Here is a 21,913-nt window from a genome sequence, read left to right as displayed (position 1 = left end):
TCTCAGTTACTCGTGCTCTGCAAGGTTCATCGCAAGAAATCTATTTCTTAAAGAATTCAATGATAACTTGGTGAGGTGTACAGATGTAACCCAAACGGAAAAGTAACATATATATAAAAATACGGCGGTAAATTCAAAATCTATTTAAATAATTGTGTATCTTTGTATTAAATTTATAAATTAACAATGAGTATCTAAATATATCTTTAATTCCATGTAGTATATGTAAGCACATGCATTACATGTAAATACATGTCAAATATGCAAAAGTGGCACATTTTGAATATTTAAATATATTTCACAATGTATTTGAAATGTATGTAAATATATGGTGTAAAATATATGTGGAATAAATGTATTAAAAATATAAGTACAGATATTAAAATACATATAGTCCCCATATATATTTCCATATATAATTTTCCATATGGGAAATCCAACCAAGGTTCATCAGCAGCCCCTATGAAGGCTTTTATATTTGGAAACTGTGCCTTGGTTAAATGTTGGTACATTTTTATTCTGAAAAAAAAACCAATTGCTTCATAAAATAGAGCACTAAAACCACCATCACAGAATAGATGGCACCCTACTGCCAGTAGAATAACTAAGATTAAGATTGGAAATTTAAACCTGGATGGTGGTTTTGTTAGATTTTTTGAGTGGGGGTGGGGTGAATCATGAATTGAGGAAAAGTTTTTAAAAGCTTCTCAACAATAAAGAGATTACAACATACATAATCTTGGTATTATTAAACGGCTTCAAATCCAAGAGGAGGATAACTCTAAAACCAGCTTCACGGATTATTACTGGCCATAGTACAGCTTTTTGATTTTTCAATTTCACTTCTGCATATTTTTGTAAATTTTTTAGAGGGAAATAAATTTGTAGAGAGCACTATTATCAACACTGCAGATTAGAACCCCCTCTTCTGTCCCTGTTACATTACTTAGATGGAGAAATTTTTGCGCAGGAAAATTTTGGTCAGTTTTAAAAAATTTTATTGGGGGAAAAAATTCAACACCTACTATTCAAACAAAGATTAAAATACCCACAACTAGCTATACTACAGCTTTAAGGTTTTTCATTTTTACCTCTGTTTAATTTAGTTGATGTTTTAAAATTAATTGTTTATTTTTTCAGAAAGTATTCAATGCCCTAGAGCAGGCATGTCAAACTCAGTTTGGCTCTGGGGCCGGATCCAGACTTTCTGTTCTCGGGTGGGCCGGATCAGTAAAAGAATGTCAACTCCAAATATTTAGCTTTGTTTTTCAGTACTATGCTTTATCATTCAGCCTACATTTGTAGCCTACCCTACATATTATAATCACGGATGACAAGGGATCTTTTCTAAGCACAACACATTTATTCACCAACAATGGAAAAAAAAAATGATTTCATGTTAGGCGGTGAATGTGTTAACAACTGGTTTATTTTAACAGTTAAGTGAATGCAGTTTTACACCTGAACCAACTCACCACACTAAACAAACTCAAGTGGGAGCTATGAAAAAAATATTTTCGCCTTAATTGTCATACTGCTTTGAAATAAATAAAAAAAGAAATACAAAATAAAAGTTATAGCCGTGCATGGGCAATAAGATTAGACTACATCAGATCAAACTACTAGGCTGGGCCTACTGAAGCTGAGAATATACTGCACAATATTAATTGTCTTTAATATGAAACCAGATTAATCTTATTTTTAATGATCTGTATTCATGAGTGCAAACAAATTTCGTGTCATCACACTTTTTTTCTCTCTTACTGCACTCCTGCAGTCTACTTGCTGCTGCTGGCTCCTGAAACTTGGGATCTTTTTGCCTTCACAAGTGTATCGATATTAGGTGTCAAATCCTGAGTAGCAGCACATTTAACAATGTCATTCAAGTGTTTATTTGTTAACCTTGAGCGCTGCTTTGTTTTATTATTGTTCATTACGGAGAACACCTGTTCACAAAGATAAGTAGTCCCAAACATGGATAGAACCTTTGCAGCCATGGCTGTTATTTTGGGGTAACCTGGCACGAGATATTGATAAAACGTATCCAATCCCACGGACCCAAATTTATCCTTCATAGCGGAATCGCACTGCAAGTCAATAAGCTCGAGTTGAATGTCAGCTGGCATATCAGAAGGCTTCACTGTAAATGGCGAGCGAAAAAAGCCAAATTTGTTCTCAAGTTCACTGAATACCTGAAACCTCTGCTCAAACTCTCGCAGCAAATCTGTTATGTTGTCTTTATATTTTTCCAAATCATTATCGGGACGGTCTGGTGCCTCCGGACGCACAGCTGTGAGACAAGAGAAATGCGCGGTGTCACCGTTGGATAGCTGCGTCTCCCACAGTGACAGTTTCATCTTGAACGCACTTATGCTGTCGTAATATTGAGTGACAACTCTGTTACGGCCCTGCAATGTAGTGTTAAGTGTATTCAAGTGTTGTGTAATATCAACCATAAACGCAAGATCCTGCACCCATTCCTTGCATTTAAGTTCCTTTACTGGGCGTCCCTTCTTCTCCATGAACTGTCTAATTTCCCCTCGTAGCTCAAAGAAGCACTCCGTGTCCACTTTTCTTTTTTTTGACAGTGCCATTTTGGGAAGGGTGTGTTGACCGATAACTTGTTTAGTAGTGGTGAATTGTGAAGCAAGATTGCCGGTTTATTTTTAGTACTAACTCGTGTCAATGCCGCATGCTGGACGTGAGCTCTTTTACACATTTACTGCCCTCCCGCGGCCGGAGGGAGCATTTGGTTTGTATTTATTTTAAAAAATCATAACTTTTGATAGAAATAAGCTAGAGACTCGCTTCTTTTTTTGACATACTCAGAAATTTATGCCGGGCCGGATTAAATCATCCAACGGGCCGGGTCCGGCCCGCGGGCCGTATGTTTGACATGCCTGCCCTAGAGCTTTTAGATATGGAAATTGTTCCTTGCCTTAATTTGTGTTTTCTTTCAAGAAAAATGTGTGGTGGAGAGCAGGAAAATCAGCACCACAGATTAGAGGCCACCTTAATGAACATACTAATACAGCTTTCACATTTGGACATTTAAAACCTGGGTTAATTTCGCTGACTTTCAATAAGGAAAAAAATTAAATAGCTTCGCAGCCGCCAGAAGAAGTTTAGCTAAAACCTACACCACTTAATAGGGGGCTGTATGTAGGCCATACTACAGCTTTTATACAGGAATATTTGAACCTGGATGAATTTTAGGGAATTTTAAAATATTTTTTTCAAAAATTTGAATAGCTTCTCAATCAGTTAGAGCAACTATATAAACCTGGCAGTATCCATTAGAGGGCCCCCTACTGGTCATACTACATCTAAACTCTAAACTCTTTTAATTTTGGTCCATGTTTATTTGGAACAAAATGCAATAGGTTTGCAACCGTCTGTACAAGACCACTAGATCTGCTTAATAGAGGGCCCCCTACTGGCCATACTACAACTTTCAGAATTCAAAATTTCACTTCTGTTTAATATTGGTCAATTTTTTATTTGGAAAAATATTCAATAGCTTTGTAGCCGTCAGAAGGACCAATAGTACCAACACTATTTAATAGAGGGTCCCCTACTGGACATACTACAACTTTCCGATTACAACATTTAACTTCGGTTTAATTTTAGTTAATTTTTATTTGAAAAACAATTCTTTCGTAGTACTACTTCATAGGGGGTCTCCCATTGGCCATACTGCAACCTTCGATCAGAATTTCAATTCTTATTTCCGTCTCGTTCCCTGCTGACTGTTGAGAAGCTATTGAATTTTTTTATGAATAAACATTGACTAAAATGAATAAGCTTGAGAGCTATTTGTCACACACCGCGACACACCCCTTTCTGAACAGAAGCGTTGGACACAGGGAGATATACGAGAATCCGGGAGTTTCCGGTCTTTATTTAACACTAGAGAGGGAGACTCCAGTCTCTACAAAACAAACAAAACAGCTTCGCCCTTCATCCACATGGGAAAAATAATAAAGCAACACAACAAACTAAAATAATAAAGACAAAATAACGAAACCACGCACACATTCCAACCTTTACCCGTGCTGGTTCGTTGCTCTCTTTCTCTCTCTCTCTCTCTCTCTCTCTGTCTACGGCTGCCGGATGGAGGGGTAACCACTGATCCAGCGGAGATGAGGCAGCATGCAGTGGATTTCTACACCGCCCTCTGTAGGGCAGAGAACTGTGATCGGTAGTGTGGTGCAGAGTTGCTTCAGGGGCTGCCTCGGCTGGGACCGGGGGAGCAGGCGGCTTTGGATTCTGACATCAGGCTGGAGGAGCTCACTGCAGAGGTTCAGTAGTTAGCTCCTGGTCGCTTTCTTGGCATTGAAGGGTTAACTGCGGACAAACATTTCTTGGGTCTGCTAGGGGTTGATTTGCAGCAGGTGCTTTTGGAATGTTATCGACAGGGTTCACTACTGGTTTCCTGTTGCTGGGCGGCTCTTTCCCTTCTACCCAAGAACGGGGATTTGGCGCTGCTTAAAAACTGGAGACCCGTCACACTTTTATGCACCGACTATAAGATTCTGTCTAAGGCTTTGGCAAATAGGCTTAAAAACTGTTTAGATTTACTGATCCATAGGGATCAATCATACTGCATCACTGGCTGATCAATTATGGACAATCTCTTCACAATACGGGACATTATTGATGTGTGTGAGTTAGGCGGTCTTGACATTGGCATTTTATCAATGGACCAGGAGAAGGCTTTTGACCGTGTTGACCACCAATTTTTGTTTTCCACTTTAAGGGCTTTTGGGTTTGGGGAGAATTTCAGGTCATGGGTAGGTCTGCTGTATGACGGGGCATCATGTATGGTCAAGGTGGGCAGTGGTTTGAGTCGTCCTATTCCGGTGGAGAGGGGCATTAGGCAGGGCCGCCCAATTTCTGGTCAGCTGTACTATTGGCAATTGAGCCATTTCTATGTAGGCTTAGGAGTAGGCTTACTGGGCTCTACCTACCAGGGGCACTGCAGGGCTCACCAGTTACAGTGTCCGCCTATGCGGATGATGATAACGCAATTGTCAGGACTCGGGAGGATATGCAGGCTCTGGAACACAATCTGGGTTTGTATGAGATGGCCTCTTCAGCAAAAGTTAACTGGGGAAAGAGTGAGGCCCTACAGGTAGGGGAGTGGAGGGGGGGAGTGCCCCCTAGTCTGCCGGGGGCACTAAGGTGGAGGAGGGGGGGATGAAGGTGTTGGGGGTGTTCGTTGGTAGTGAAGAGTTTCAGAACTGGGAGGGCATGCTGGACAAGGTTGTGGCCAAGTTGTCTAAATGGCGGTGGTTGTTGCCATCAATGTCCTTTCAGGGGAGGGTCTTGGTCACGAATAACCTGGCTGCCTCGGTGCTCTGGCACGGACTGTGCATGCGGGAGCCCCCTAGAGGGCTACTCAAGGAGCTGCAGAGAAGACTGGTGGACTTTTTTTGGTCAGGGCAGCTCTGGACCAGAGCAGCGGTGCTACATCTCCCACTACAGGAGGGTGAACATGACCTGGTGGACTTGCAGAGTCGGGTTAGCCTTCCGTCTGCAGACTGCCAGGCGGCTGCATCACCCAAACCTCAGCTGGAGGGGGCTGGCCTGGGCTCCCCTGCGGAGGGCTGCAGGATTGGGCTATGACCGCCAGTTGTTTTTGATGAGTCCAGGGGCGGTGGACTTTTCAGCGCTGACGCCTTTCTACAATTCAGTTTTGAGAGCATGGTTTCAGATTTTTATAGTCAAGCGGAACATCACCTGTCCAGGAGATATATTATAAGAGGCCTGGTGGCAGCAAGGCTGAGGGTGGAATTTGCCTATTACTCTCTTGTCCAAAACACACCCAAGTTTGTGTCATGGTGATGGGGAGGGGAGGCTGGACCTTCACAATTACTGACTGTAGAGTTGGGTCTTACTTGCCTCTCATTGTGTTTGTTTTTTTGTTTTTTATCATCACTTGCATTTATTGTGAAATCTGTTTCTATCCTCTTTTGCTCTCTCTCCCTCTCTCTCTCTCTTACTTTTTTTCTTTCCTTGTATTGTGTGCGGGTTGATTTTTTTTGTGCCTTGTGTTTTTTTGTTGTAGTGTTATAATAAAGGTATGTTAAATCTCTCTTTCCCTCTCCAGGTCCGGCTCCTGTACAGGGGTATACATTCTTATCTATAATGGGCTGGTGTAGGTGCACGTTTTTGCTTTAGCCCAGCACTACCACACCTGATTCAAGGAATTAACTGATCACGGCCTACAGTCAATACAATAAGTAGAATCAGGTGTCTTAGTGCTGGGTTAAAATAAAAACCTGCACCCACTTACCAGGTTTCCACTCACCTGGTCTAAATCAGTCTCTGATTAGAAGGATTTGCTTTGATACTCAACTCTGGTCCCTGACTCCAGGCCTGTGTCCGAATAGTCAAAAAAATTCAGTCCTATGTCTTTTCCTAACCCCTTTTCCTTGACCTCGATGGAAAATGTCATGAGGTCAAGGAAAGATGTGAAGGAGAATTCATACTGACAACCGCGGTGCTAAGAGAATCCGGCGGCACTTGCACTAGGCTACGTAATTATGCAACGGCGGATGTTATTGACGTGGGTCTGGCGTGGTGAAACTACAAAGTTCCGAAGGTGGACTACTAAAAGCGCATCTTAGATACTTCGCCCCGTGCGTTCTTACCGCGTTGATTCATGCAGGTTATGTAGTATAAACATAGACAAACTGGTGAAAAATATTACTTTATTACCAAGGTAGGAATTGAAATAAAAAAAGGAATATAGGCTACCAGTCACAAAAGTGAAACGAAATGGTTGTCATATTGAGAATGTTTGCTCATGCTCACCTTCCTGTCCACTCATATTTATTGACATGAATCCCAATTAGTATGATTGTATGAAAATAGTCTAATTGCCTACATGTTAGGCCAACAAATCTACTACTGTATCATCATTCTTACGTTTCAAACATGTTGAATTAAAAACATCATCTGGCTAAAAACATCTCATATCCCTTTTTCTTGAAAGACAAACTTTTGTGTTAATGTGCTGATTATGATCTGATTATAAGCCTATGCATATAATAGCTTAAGAACCACCACACAACTCAGTCATGTTGATCGTTTGTTTTTGTGAACGGCCGAATGGTATGTCGCTTTAAATGTTGCTGCCGCAAGGAATTGTGGGACGGCATTATCTCCTTTCCTTTCATAAAGGATGATCCAGTGTACCCTCTGCTAAAGGAGATAAGAAAGGAAGCACTGAAGCACCTTTCCTTAGCATTTTGAGCATTTGACCAGCTCTTATCATGGCTGACACTTAGATACTTCTGGGACATTTCACTCAGTTAGGAACCTTCCTAAGCAAAAAAAGACTATTCGGAGGTAGCCCAGTACTACTGCAGATTTTTTTTTCTAATGGTTAGTTAATTGATTATGGAGTACTGATTAATTAATTGATTTAAAGTCACTGATTGGCCATTTAGGACTTCACTGATTTGAGTTGTAGACCTTTCAATGAATCAGTACAAAATGTAACCTCTTCCAGAAGGAATGATTTGTCACTGCAGATCACAGAACATTAAAGCAATAGTTGTCTGAGAACTAATCTGACAAAAAGACTTCTAACATGAATATCTGTTTTGGACACAATGTTGCATTAGGAGGTCGAAACATCCCTCAATAGACTATAAAAGCATCTTGTTAAAAAACATTTAACATCTTATTAACTTTATATTTTCCATTTTAAGAATTGCAGTTAAGGTTGAAATGAAGCATACATGGGGGTACTCCAGGATCTCCAGGAGTGTCACCATGTTAAATAGCATAAATATTAGAACACTATTGTGAAAGTGACTGCAAGCAAAGCATCCCTTGTCTTTTTAGGCTTTTATATATCAACTGCAGTTTTCTTTATCGTCTGTACTTCATTGTCTTCTGCTTGTTCTGTGTATGCAACAGGTTGCTGGAAAGTAACATTGACAAAATCCTATATGGAAGAAAAAAATGTGAAAGAAATTCGGATTTTCTTTCCTGTGGCCTGTATAAAAGCATGCTGAGATTTCTGCAAATGTCTTTTGTTGCCCCTAATGTTCTGACCAGGGAACTGAATGGCCCATCCTTAAAATGGTGTCCCTAAGTCTCTAGGAAATGACAAGCTGCTCCATGCATCTGCTCAGCTGATATAGTCTCTCATCCTTTCCAAAAAAAATTGTTCACTATTAGTGGTGATTAATATATTTTTGTCGCACTTGCCAACAGCCTGTTGAAACCAGGCCGTCAAAGTAGGGTCTTGCTTCTGCAACTTGCCAATATCCACTGGTATGCTCTCTCCATTATGATCAAGAAATGCTCAGGAAATGGCAACTGGTAAGCACACTTGGTTCCCTCTATTTTAGCTTGCCGCCGCTGTACTTTTGACTATTTCTCTCTACCAGGTTGAGCATTGGATACAAATACAAGAGGCAGTTAAAGTCCACTTAAAGTCCCTGACTGGTACTTTAGCTTGTGTCGCCATCATGACATCTGCACTGGCACTCTCGTCCTAATGTAGAGATCCAATAATATAGGTATGTCCTGTCCCAAAATGACTCGATATGGTGCAGTATTCATGACTCCTACAGTGAGAAGGTATGGCTGTCCTTTAATGTCAATACTGAGTGACACTGTACTCCTGCTTATCGCCATGTATGCAGCGGACTCTGATTGTGCTTTCCTTTCAAAAGTCATTAGAATTCACTTATTTTAAAGTTGGCAATTTATAGTTCCAATATGCCTGATCCAGATGGTGGCCTCTTCCTCTGTTGTCATATAAATTTGAGTAAGGTGTGTCTCTCAGCAATGTGTCACATATTAGTTGATGTCAGAAGTCAAGTTTCACTCTTTGTATACCCCTCAAGCCCTTGTCAAAACTCATGGACTCACCCATCACCAGAAATACACCATAAAAGTCTTTGAGTCCACAGAGAGAGAGTCCAGAGGGCTCTGTTTGGGATCGGGCCAAGGATCATGTTAGACCCTGGTTTTAAAATGCGTTTTGGTGATCCGAACACAAGTGGACAGCCAAGACACATCGCCGTTCACACTTGTGTCTATCATGCGTCTCCAAGGTGTCCAGCTGACCACTTGTGTTCAGATTTCGTTACTGGCCCCGCACACAGTTATTACGTAAGTCTGTCGCCAGACAAGTGCCAGATTTGTTTCGCACGGGCTAGCTAATAAAACAAAAAAGTTTCAAGAACTAATATACGTATACGGGCTATTCCAACTGTTGAGATTGGCAGGACAAAGTCATTTGCGACTTTCAAAAGAGCGCAGGACAAGACAAGGAAAAGGAAGAATGTTAGAATGTTTACATTTTTTCGAGCGTTGGCACGCTGTCACCAAAACAACCACCACGTCCTGCATTGATGACGTATTTTCCTGTTACGTCCTTGTTGGGGACGCATCAGGATACATTAGCGTTTACACTACAAAAGATATGTGGTCAAATGCGTCCCAGACCACCTCGTGGTTTGAGTAATCGGATCACAACGCGTCTTGGTGGTCGTTTACACTTGTATTTAGCGCTGTCCATTTGTGATCTGATCGCCCAAGACGCATTTTAAATAAACAGGGTCTTAGTGTCAGTGAACTTAATCTGTATCTCTCTAAACCTAGCAGTCTGATGTCATCAATCTCCCATAACTCTTTTGCACGAACAAATAAACTTAAACCAATAGCTATCAATTAGTGTGTAGTCAGTTTTGTCCTACATCTTGCTCACTAACCCCTGCAGGAACAGCTGCATTAGGTTGAATGGTCATGAGGCAGCTCCCTGCCTTGCATATCAATGGCATTTTAACCAGTGGAATTTGTTGCTCTGTATCAGTGATTCTCATGTTTTGTCCTGGGGTCCCCTTGTGTATGCTGGTTTTCATTCACCACAATTGCAATTCCAGTACTTGGTACATTTTTCTTAATTTGGTGCTTTTCATGTTAGAAGGATCATTTGTCTTCTTGAGCCACATTATGTCAGAAATTGCTATTCATGCCAAGAAAAATAAAGTCCCACATTGTGCTATTGCAAACAATGACGTAAAAAGAGGTGACAATTTTTTCAATCAAATTAGACTGAGGTTAATCAATGAGCTCCTAGTTTGGTTGTTGAACATGTTTAAGTTCTTTCATTAATTTTTTTCCTTAAACATATCAATGCTGTCAGCAAGGTGAGGATTAATTGAAATATGCAACCCAGCAGTTTTAACTGTTAACACCCTCGTTTGACGTCCGGCACTCTGAATACCGAACACAAGTGCATCAACTGTTAAAACACCTCACTTACCCAATTTGGCAATTGTTATCAAAGATAAGAATTATCAATCAAATCGTCAAATTTGTTGATTGGCATTGAAAATAGTTTTGATCAACCTTTATCAAAATGTACAACTCACAACCAGGTGAAAATTAAGAAATTTATTAAGTTACAAGTCTACACGTCTAATCTAAAGACAAGGTTCAACTACCTTAAAACAATTAACAAAGGTTACAGACATGTACAGTCACACAAGAAATGAATGGGAGAAGATACCAAACCACAGATTTTGTCCCAAAGTAATCCAAAATTGAGATACCAAAAGACAGCAGAATAGTCCAAATGAACCAGAGATGAAATGTAGAATGGCAGACTTAGGTGCAGGACTCAGATGAAACCTTCCAATTGTTACAAAAACTACTTCCTTCCAACTTGCCAGAACTTAATGACCAAAAGAGAGCCACATATTTTAACTGGTGAAAAAGAGGAGGGGGTAGGGGCATGGACACCCCGTCTGACACACACATGCACACACACACACACAGATTCACACCTCAAATGGTAACCCCACAGTTGCTGGTCTGTCTTATCTCCAGGCTACACTCAGTGGGTTTACATGATGCTTGAAAAAGTTGATTTATTATCGTATCAGTCCAACTGGACTTTTAAAAATCATGTAAATGTTGTAGTCCGACTGAAATCGTACTAATTCAAATTTTTCAAAGTCGGACTAACATACCTAGATATTGTGGTTGGGGTTGAGTTACAACAGCATGTATACGCTTCAATAGGCCAAAAATCGGCCTAGGTGTTCTGCGCATGTTCCGTAATTACAAAGCAACTATACGCTCACGGTCGCCAAGCGGAATCGATAACGTTTCAGAAAATATATAACTTTAAAAGATTTAATTCAATCTTCTACTGGGACTTTTGCCATTTATTGAGGGTGTGACAGAAAATTTCGGTGCCGCTGACTATAATCAAATGTTTTTCACATTTACCGTTCAATTGAGAAAGTACCATTCAAAGTAGGCCTACATTTTTATGGGTTAGTGCTGTCCAGTTGTGCTAGCTACTTCACATTAACCTTGTACCGCGATCAATAAAGGCTAACAGCACAGTACCACTTAATTACTGTCACTTCTATCACCACTGTAATGCATAAAAAAAGGCGACAAATAACCTTTTCTGTGAGAAATGCATTGTCGAGTTCATGCGCATACACTGCTGGCGACATTCTAAAGCTCCGTTTTGCCCTCCCTAGTATCATGGTGAAAAAAACACATTTCTGTACGAGCAAGGATACCAACTTCATGCTACCGCAACTAAAGGAGTTAAATATTCTAAAATACATGGATGGAAGAAAAATGCAGAATGGCGAATTATTCAAAAAAGTTGCAACAAAATTGGAGGAAGCAGTATTTATAAGAAGCCTTCATCAGACACACACTGTCAATAAATAGGTTCTTTCCGAGTCGTGCATATTGGGACAACAATAATCCAATTAAATCTCATCTTTGGCCAAATCGAGGTATTAATATTGATCAATTTCAACTGTGCATGTAAACGCACTGACTGTCATTTCCTTTGTCTTTGAATTTTTGAATTATCTACAAAAGTGATTCGTTTTAGTGGCCATGTGTTCTCTTTTTCATCAATTAGGAGCCTGTTCATTCACCTCAGTCTTTCATTTTATTAGTTAAAACATTTTTGACCTCTTTCTTATTGTAGTAATATAGCACAATGTGAACGCTGTACTTTTATTCTTTGTGGCATGCACAACTATCTCTCACAATTTGGCTTCAGAGGGTAAATAATCCCTCAAACACGTAGTGGGTAATTAAGACAAATTAACAGCATGTTGAAATTCTGGGATTGCAACTGAGGTTGTAACGAAAACCAGTATACACAGGGGGGCTCTCGGACTGAACTTGAGGACCACTGTTCTATATAGCCTCAGTGCATCACCTCTGTCCCGGACCCAAGCTAGGCCTGTTTTCACAGCAGAGTGGCTGGCTGTGGCCACCTCTTTCTCCAGTAGCTTATCCCCTCAGGTATTCTTTCTCAGAGCCTCACAATTTCAGCTTCAATCCCACTTTTAACATCAGTGTCAGGGCATATTCCAAAGAGAGACCAGGTGGATCTTGCTTTATTAACCATTTTAGGTTTATGGTCAGAAATATGTGATTACAATGTTCTTATCTGAATGTTCTAATGCTAATGTAATAGTCACTTCTAGTAATCAAAAGCAATGAAGTTGTAGAACACTGTCACACCTGGCGCCCGCCCCCTTCTTTTCACCTTTTGTGTGTGATGTCTCTGTTGGTCAGCAGGGGGGGTTGCGGAGCGAGGCCTGGCCTCCTTGACAGCCCCAATTGCCTCCAGCTGAGACCGTGTTTAAAAAGGCTGGAGACCCAAACAGTCAGTCTCTCTGTTTCTCTGCTTCCAGCCAGCGCGGACGGCTACTCATACGTTTGTATTTCTTCGGTTGGTCCACGCAACACACATGCACCCAGCACCACTCACATACACACTGATTACTGATACTGACAAGTTAGGTCTTTAGGTTGTAGTATTTGTTTTGTTAGATCTTCTCAAATAAACACCCGTTATTCCTTCAGCCTTTGTGTCCTTGTTTTTTTCATGTGTCGCGCCTTGAGCCGGGTCGTCACAACTGACATAAAATTTAGGGGAAAAAAAACATTGCAAAAAAACCTATCCTTCTGATGGTTAAGAAGCCTGATTCGCTTGCACACCATTTTTATACTGAACTGAGTGCCAAGATCGCACCCTGACGTCTGTGATATCGAATAACATAACACAAGCATGCGAACACTTACGTCTTTGATCTCACATAACATGACACAAGCATGTAAACATGTAGCTACCCATTTATTGGCAAGCTCGCTATGCCAGCCACCACAACAGTATCAAAGCAAGATTCTATCACATTTTTAATTGTTAAATTCAGTAAATAAATAGCAATTGTGCATTAAAATGTATAGAAATGTGATATTTAAGTACCCTACAGAGGTTTTATTGACTTATTTTAACTTAAACAAATCATGCCATTTGACCAGGGGAGCTCACACTTTTTTATGACAGTAACAGTATACTGTAATATCACATTGTGATCACAATGTATACTGTAACAGTATACATTGTAATATCACACAGATGCTTTCTAACTGATAGTGGTACTTCCCAATGTGTGGAAATTATAATGTAAGTCTATATGATATAGTCTGTAGGTGTCTCTGAACACCCCAAGACTCTGACTGAGGATTTGTGGTTTCATTAATAAAAAAGCATTGAGAATAAATGATTTTCCTGAAATGTGACTTTAACATTCTGAATTCTGTGCCCACCAAGGCTACATAAATCATCTTTTATCTTACATCCTATGGACACAATTATGGTGCCATGTTTATCCAAGATTTCTGATCTTAAACATTATTAAACATTAACTATATGTGTTTATTAACCTAATAATTTCATAGTATATTGACATTATTTTTAATTATGTGTTTTGATTTTGATTATTTCTATTTACATTATATTGTAGACTTTGATATGCAAGCAAAGCAAACTTTACTGTGGTATGTAATACTTTTTGAAATAAGTATTACTGTGAAAAACAAATACCATTTTCAGGAAATTTCCAGAAAACAATGCCAATCTCATGTTGATTTCCACACAGAATTACCTGAGCAAGTATATTTTCAAAAAATAGCACTGGCCAACGGTTACATAATGCAACTTCTAATGCTATCCCAAAAGTAATAACACAATAAACTGTTTTTGAACAGTTCTGACGCCATCAAAAAAAACAAAAAAAAAACTTTTGCCTGGTTTTCCCTGTTTGACAATGCTTACGGCATGTCGGTGTTGATAGTAATTTTTTAATCACCAGTATAAAGCAGTTTCAAACATTTATCATTAAAAAAGGGAGAGTAGCCTGTGCATCCACCTGGAGACACTGGTGTGGAAGTAATGCTGGTTCACTAATTACATACTGAGCCCTGCTTGCTCTCCCTGTCTCTATCCCTAACTTCACCTAACCATCGAAACAGGCCCATTCATATTTTCTACATGCTGGCTGAAAATACTTGAGTTGGGATCTGGCTTTTAATTAGATGTGCAATTGTGTATAGAACAATTTAAATATTCGGAGGTCTATAGCACTCCAGTACAATTCGCGCACAGAAAGAAGCAGCTAAAGATGGGAAAGGTACTGGACCACAGAACAGTTTAGTGTGGTCGGGTCGACCAATAGAGCGACTTCGAAAAGCTCCCCCTTCTGTCACGTGACAGGACAAAACACAACAGTGATTAGCATAGCGTTGGTTAGTACTCACTCCTGTGCGACTTGACGTTGCAGGTAAGCTATAGTGTTGTGTTTTGTCAAATTTAAGATATGTCTTCATAATGTAGCCTAGTATTATACGACGTATGCATTCAATGACGACAAATATTAAATAGGCATGGTGCTTTGATAGTTCATGAAATTCACTTTCAGCTAGTTAGCTAGCAAGCTAACTTGCGACCGTCCGTAATACAACAAGCTGTGATTTTAACCAGTAACCTTTTTCACAAAATGAAATGGCAGGCAATACGAGGATTTCATTATGATAATTTGTTTTTACACCACAGTAAAGGTTTTCATTTAACGTGTACCTACCGTTTGCAACAAGCTATCCTTTCTGCTAGCCAGTGTCCTATCATTCTTCACCATAGTGAATAACAAATAGAATAGCCTGGTTCTGCTTATAACTTACTGCAGTATATTGTTGGAAATTCCTAAAATAACATGCTACACGCTTAATTTTAGCTTGTTAAGGTATGGTCCTACATATATTAATCATAAGCGAAATCGTGGCCGCGTGAATTACCTCTCAACAGAGGTGAAAATCTGGCGGTCAGAAAGTAAAACTAAAGTCCTGTCATGCGTTTCTTCCCTCCATGACCTCATTTCACTTTTTGCTTTCGCAAATGACCATGTGTGTCCGTTGAGCACCTTGCAACTTCGTCTGGTCATATTGGGATTCAGATAATGTGTCCTAGTTTATACAATAGATTCTGTTGTATCGAAAATACAAATAAGCGATTTGTTGTTGATAATTGAATTCTGTGCTATAGACGATCCCTGGTTAGGCATTTTGCTTTCCTAAATGACGCTGTGCCTGCTTTGTCCGTTGAGCATTTCGCAACGTTGTCTGATCATATTGGAGCCTATAAATCCTGGTTTATACTTCAGGCTTCCTGGCCATTAGGAACGGAGTCATTTCCATCTGACTACCTGTTCACAGGCGGTTAAGGATACGAACATATAGGACATAGGCTATATCTTATTTCTGATTTGTTATGATCACGTAATAGAACGTGCTGTTAGCGCAGTTTGTTTTACAAAATGTGACATATTAAGCCTGCGGACATTGCTTCTGCTGAAATTAGATAAAGCAGTCTAATTTGATCTAGTATATGTCTTTTCTATTGGAAGTGTTTTGAGTCCATTCTTGAATCTCATGTACTGTGTCGTTCTTTGTGGTGAGAAGTTTCTGAGGCACGTTTGCGTGGACATACCCGAGTTCTTGTGGCAGTATGAGCGCCCAGGCCGATAGAGTGATGGACCTAGCGGAGTGGGAAGGCCGCTGGCAGGAAGGAAGAATCGGCTTTCATCAGCTTCATGTGCACAAGTAAACAAGGCGTGACATGGGCTAAAGCCCAGTTAATCTCTGACCCCCTTACCGTACACTTATGAGCACATTCTAAATCCTGCAGTTGTAGTGGCCATAAAGCTCCAGGTCCCAGATACTCAAATCTTGCTTTTGAGGCCAGCAGTCCTGCTGGTTTTTCCATTTCTACCTGGTAGTTGATTGATTCATGTCACTGATTGGCTGGAGATTCTGTTTACCTGGTTTCCACTCACCTGGTGTAAATCATTCTCTGATTAGAAGGATTTGCTTTGATACTCAACTCTGGTCCCTGACTCCAGTACTACTGCAGGTTTTCTTTTCTATCTGTTAGTTAATTCATTATTAAGTACTGATTAATTAATTGATTTAAAGTCATTGATTGGCCATTTAGAACTTAATTGCTTTGAGATGTAGATCTATCAATTAATCATTATTAAACATAATGTCATCCAGAAGGAATGATTTGCCACAGCACATTACAGAACATGAAAGCATTAGTTGTCTCAGAACTAATCTGACTAATAGAAAGTCTGTAAATTAATATGATGTAGGCCATTCCTGACTATCTGTTTCTGATATGATGTTGAATTAGGAGGGCAAATTATCCCAAAGTGAAATTTAAAAGTATTTAATTAAAAACAGTTGATATCTTATTAACTTTATATTTTATACTTAAGGAATTACAGTTAAGGTTGGAATGAAGCATACATGGGGGTGCTCCAGGACCTCCAGGAGTTTCACCATGTTAAATAGAATAAATATTAGAACACTATTGTGAAAGTGACTGCAAGCATCCCTTGTCTATTTGGGCCTTTACATATCAACTGCGCTGTTTTCTTTATCTTCTGTACTTCATTGTCTTCTGCTTGTTCTGCAACAGGATGCTGGAAAGTAACATCGACAAAATTCTATGTGGAAGAAAGGGAATTCGGGTTTTCTTCCCTCTCTGTGGAAAAGCTGTGGACATGAAATGGTAGTGAGTTTTAATTTTACTCCATCTTATTCAATTCCTCAGTTTTTCATTTGCAGCTTTAGATTTGGTGAATGGTTATTGTGATTTGGATCACTGTACTCAATAATGCCCCCTGTAATGCTTAGGTCCTCCTAATTCTGTTGTCCTCTTCAGGCTAGCAGACATGGGCCACTCAGTGGTTGGGGTAGAAATTTCCGAGAAGGGCATCAAGGAGTTCTTTGAGGACCACAATTTAAGCTACTCTGAGGATTTGGTTCCAGGTATACCAGGAGCCAAGGTGTTTAAGGTACTGGGAGGTGTGTAAGGTACTGAGAGAACATAGCATTTCATATGAAGCTGAGTTTGTGATGCGAAGATTGATCAAGCCTTTTCCCCTCTATATGGTGAAAGGCCCTTCAGGGTATTACCCTGCACATGCATGTGCACTCTGTGCTATTGCATGATTCAGTAATGAGCAATGCAAATGCACAGAGCAAGTTTGGTCAGGAAACTGTTGCTGCAACTGACCATTGGTCTACCTCAGCAACCATGTTCTCATACTCAACCAATCATGTACACACATCACTATATGTTCTCATGCGCAACCTATCGCATGCACACATCATTAATGGATTGCCTTTTAAGCCAACACACCTATCCAGTGCTGCTCATTGCATGCACCGCTTGCTGCTGCTTACAGAATTGCTGCTCACCCACCATGACCCCAGCTTCTACCTGTTGTTTGGATCTGCTTTTATATACTGTTTTTTTGTTGTTGGTATTTCTCCCATTTCACAGGGGAGTTGTATTGTGCTCCCTGTTTCATAGTTTAGTGCTCGCTGGTGTATGCTCAGTAGTACCTTCAGCAGTTCCATTCAGTGGCCAACCAAAAAACAATAATGTTGTGTATTCATTTAAATATGTAATCTAAATACGTGAGTTGTCCTGAACTCTATTTCATTTATTTCACAGAGCTCTGATGGCAAGATATCCTTATATCAATGTGACCTGTTTAAATTCTCCAGGTATGAGTGACAGTGAACCTGAAACTTGTTTTTTTCCATTTGTTTCTTTGGGTAGTTTATGCTATGTGGTAGTAATAACATCTGAAAGTACCTTTGAATGTAGAAAGTTTTGTGGGAATGCATTGTTGGTATCTATGAAATGACTCAAGGGCAGCTGAAATTTTCAATTTCAATTGTGGCCCCTGAGGCTCTCTTACCATCTTATATGCCTGTTGGTCTACTAAAAACACGATGATAAGATATGTAATAACTGTCATTAATAAATGGCTGGAGAGGAAACCATGTAATAAATGCTCTGTAAACCCCCAGTGCCGTTGCAGGAAAGTTTAATGGGATCTGGGACAGAGGGGCCTTGGTGGCCATCAACCCTTGTGACAGAGAAAGGTGAGGTACCATGATCTCCTCCCAGTCAGTATCTTTTGAAAAGAACTGCAAGCATGCAGACAATAAAATATTTTTTTCCCCTTTCTCCTTACAAAAGGTATGCCGCCTTAATATTCTCTTTAATGGACAAGGATTGCCGATACCTCTTAGACACTTTGCAATACAATCCAGAGTTGTATAAAGGTAAGAACCTGGGGAAGCATGTTTAACTGGGAAAATACAAATACAGTTTAGTTTCAATAGAACATGACGATCAACTGTTTCTGGAGCATTTTGCATGGTTTTTGGGAGTGTGGGAGTTAAGATTGATACTCTCAGAAGACTTAGGCTTTCAGTAACTGCATTGAATTTTCTTATATAAATCAATTTCATTGACTGTTTATAGCAAGATAACTGAAGCTGAAACTGCCAATGCAATGTGTTAAAATCAATGCAAGATGAGTGTATGTTGAACCTCTTAGACACTTTGCATACAATTCAGAGTTGTGTAGAGGTAAGATCCTGGGGAAGCAAGTTTGACTAAAATTATTTTGCTATAAAAATACAGTTTAACATTTTTAAAAATGTAAATTCACTGGTAGAAAAAAATTTAGCTTCAATTAAACAGACCTAATCCATAATAACCAACCATTTCTGGAACATTTTACATGGTTTTCAGGAGTGTGGGAGCTAAGATTGAAACTGCCTCAGATGACTTCTGTAACTGCATTGAATTGTCTTATATAAATCAATTTCATCGACTGTTTATATCAAGATAACTGAGATGGTGAAACTGCGATAAAGTAAATGTGAGACAGTTGTATGTGGAATGTGGCGTTTTTTAAATCAATCAAAAAAATTGTATTTGAACATTTTTGTTTAACAGGTCCACCATTTTTTGTGCCTGATGAGGATGTTAAAACTTTATACGGTAGGTTTGTTGCAAGAAGTCACAAATATAATTGTAACATCTTTTGTTTGTAGAAACACAAGTTGTACACAGCAGGCAAAATTTCATGACACATTTGTAGGTAATGGAAGTAATGGAAGATGATAGACTCTTTTCTACAGAATGTTTTAATGGTACATGATTATTTGGGGATTATTTTTGGGATTATTTTGGATGTTGGATTTTTGAAATTTTATATATAAAACTGCTCATTTTAATTTTAGGCAGGACCTGTGACATTCAATTACTGGACTCTGCTGATGCCTTCGCAGACAAACACAGGGCGTGGGGCGTGGATTACCTGATAGAGAAAGTCTATCTTCTCACTCCAAATGTTAAATAAATTGCCAAGGTGTAACTATTTGCAAGGTGTAACAATAGGAACACAAGAACACACATTAAATTAGCACTTGTACCCATTCAGTAGGTGTCAAATTATGAAGCATTTTCTACACTGGAGAGATTCTGGAACCTAATGCACTCTGGATCAATTTTCAAGTAATTAGTTCTCTTCCTTGTATGGTGCTAGCCAAATGTAACAGAATATCATGCAATCTTAAGAGTGAAATACATGTATGATTCGTTTAGCCAATATCACCAAAAATAATGTAATATCGAGTCTTACCAGGCATGTTTCATTCAAAAGCATATTAAATTGGAACACCTGCACATTCATGAGTCAAATTCATGGGTCAAGAGTCTATTACTGTATTTAAATAGTCAGCAGAAATTTGGAATTGCACTGGCATCATCTTGGAAAGAACATACCGGATACGTAATACAGTCTAATAGGGATATACAGTAAGTCTTGAAATTGGAATGACTGCAAGACAAGATTAGTCTGGGTAGTAAAATAATTTTGTTTCTAACAAAACAAATAATAGAAGCTGGTAATGCTTCCTCAAATACAAATATAGCTTGGGAAATGTCCTATTTTTAATAATACCTTAAACATGAAATGTGAACAATTTGTGAAATGTAAAGATGGTATCCAGTCTTCTTAAAGTAATTAAATACAATTCCAACCTTATAATTCTGACCATACCATGGATTCCCTCGTGTTGCCTTGTGGAACACACATAGACTTAACAGTATGGCTTGCCTGTCTTGGAGGTTTTTTCCTCAAACTGTAATATTCTTCCTTCTTTAGACACCATGTGGCCTCTGAGTGCATTTGCAACCTAAAACATATTGTTGGAGTGACTCTACCAAAAATGCGTGTTGTGAAATCTGTCTTACGAAACTGGCTGTACTGTGGACATTTACAAGCTAGGTTCTGTAAATACTGTTTATGTATTTAGGCTACCCCATTCACATTGTGATAGAAGCCACTTCAGAGATTGTTTCAGCACCTACTGTAAGCACTCATTGACATGCTTTACTGGTATCTTGCCATGAGTTACACTTTTATATACTAAAAGTGTATGAAAATGACCCACACTTCACCAGATCATCGTCTTATTTTATTGAACTGGATGCATCAAGATTATGTACTGAAAGAAAAGCAGACATATTAGGCCACTGTCAGTGGATGTTTCCCAATGGCTTTTCCCATCATGTTTAAATTTTTGCAAATGTATTATTATCCTTGGTATCTAAAATGAATCATTTTTAACACTGAAATAACTTTTAGACAGTACTTTTTTTCTGACAAGAAAACAACTGACAATCTTGCCTTGCTTTGCATCCCAATGCCCTTTTGGTTTTGCTGACAAAATGGAGTCATGTATCTTTGAAAAATGTTCATACTTTAAAATTATTTTTAATTGTAATATTCTTGTGGGCGGCACAGTGGTGCAGTGGGTAGCACTGTCGCCTCACAGCAAGAAGAATGTGGGTTCCAATCTCGGCTTGGGGCCTTTCTGTGCAGAGTTTGCATGTTCTCCCCATGTCTGTGTGGGTTTCCTCCGGGTACTCCGGTTTCCTCCCACAGTCCAAAGACATGCAGGTAGGCCGATTGGAGACCCTAAATTGCCCATAGGTAAGAGTGTGTGAGCGAATGGTGTGTGTCCTGCGATAGATTGGCGGTCTGTCCAGGGTGTATTCCTGCCTCTCGCCCAATGCACGCTGGGATAGGCTCCAGCGCCCCTCGCGACCCTGCTCAGGATAAACGGGTATAGATAATGGATGGATATTCTTGTACTCCAATAAAGAAACCCATAGAAAGTATCAAACCAGAGTTGTGGTGGGGACATAATGACTTACAATATATGAAAGTGTTTGCAGTGCATTTAAAAACATTTAAACAAAGAAATACAAGAAATGCATAATGAAGAAAATCATGAAAATTAAGCACATTAATTGTTGCACTACACAAACAAGTATATTAGACATCTAATTGTATTTTTCAATGCCTTTTCTAGACAATTTTGCCCAGTCATGATCACACTGCAATGCTGTGATCAGATCTTTCACTGTTGATGCGGGAGAATGCAGATAAGGATGTGCTCTCCTCGTGAAGCACGTGCTGTTGGCTGCTGCATATCAGCTCTGGCTTGCACAGAGGAAGTCAAAGCAAGTCACTTCAAAATATGCTTTTTTGAGGTTTTAATATTTCACTTTCAATGGTTTGAATTGGCTCAGTTTTTGCGTACTATGAAGGATCCTTCAGATATTTACAGAAATTTCTGGCAACCTCTACAACTACTACAGTGGTCTAAAGCA

General features: G+C 39.5%; 1 protein-coding gene and 1 long non-coding RNA gene across 2 annotated transcripts in view; both read left to right on the top strand.

Moving 5' to 3' along the window:
* LOC135261793 (uncharacterized) overlaps positions 1-21,913 on the top strand; it is a 499,003-nt gene that overhangs the window by 470,325 nt on the left and 6,765 nt on the right. The gene's annotated exons all lie outside the window — the stretch shown is intronic.
* Positions 14,526-19,672, top strand: LOC135261791 (probable thiopurine S-methyltransferase). The gene is made up of 9 exons (XM_064348409.1): positions 14,526-14,645; positions 15,820-15,960; positions 16,841-16,933; positions 17,087-17,219; positions 17,885-17,937; positions 18,247-18,321; positions 18,419-18,504; positions 19,187-19,231; positions 19,474-19,672. The coding sequence occupies exons 2-9, from the start codon at positions 15,866-15,868 to the stop codon at positions 19,590-19,592; spliced, it is 699 nt and encodes a 232-aa protein (XP_064204479.1). The 5' UTR covers positions 14,526-14,645; positions 15,820-15,865; the 3' UTR covers positions 19,593-19,672.

Source organism: Anguilla rostrata, chromosome 8, assembly GCF_018555375.3.
Source record: "Anguilla rostrata isolate EN2019 chromosome 8, ASM1855537v3, whole genome shotgun sequence".
Lineage (NCBI taxonomy): Eukaryota > Metazoa > Chordata > Actinopteri > Anguilliformes > Anguillidae > Anguilla > Anguilla rostrata.
Note: the sequence above shows the minus strand (reverse complement) of the source record. Positions and strands in the feature narration are given on the sequence as shown.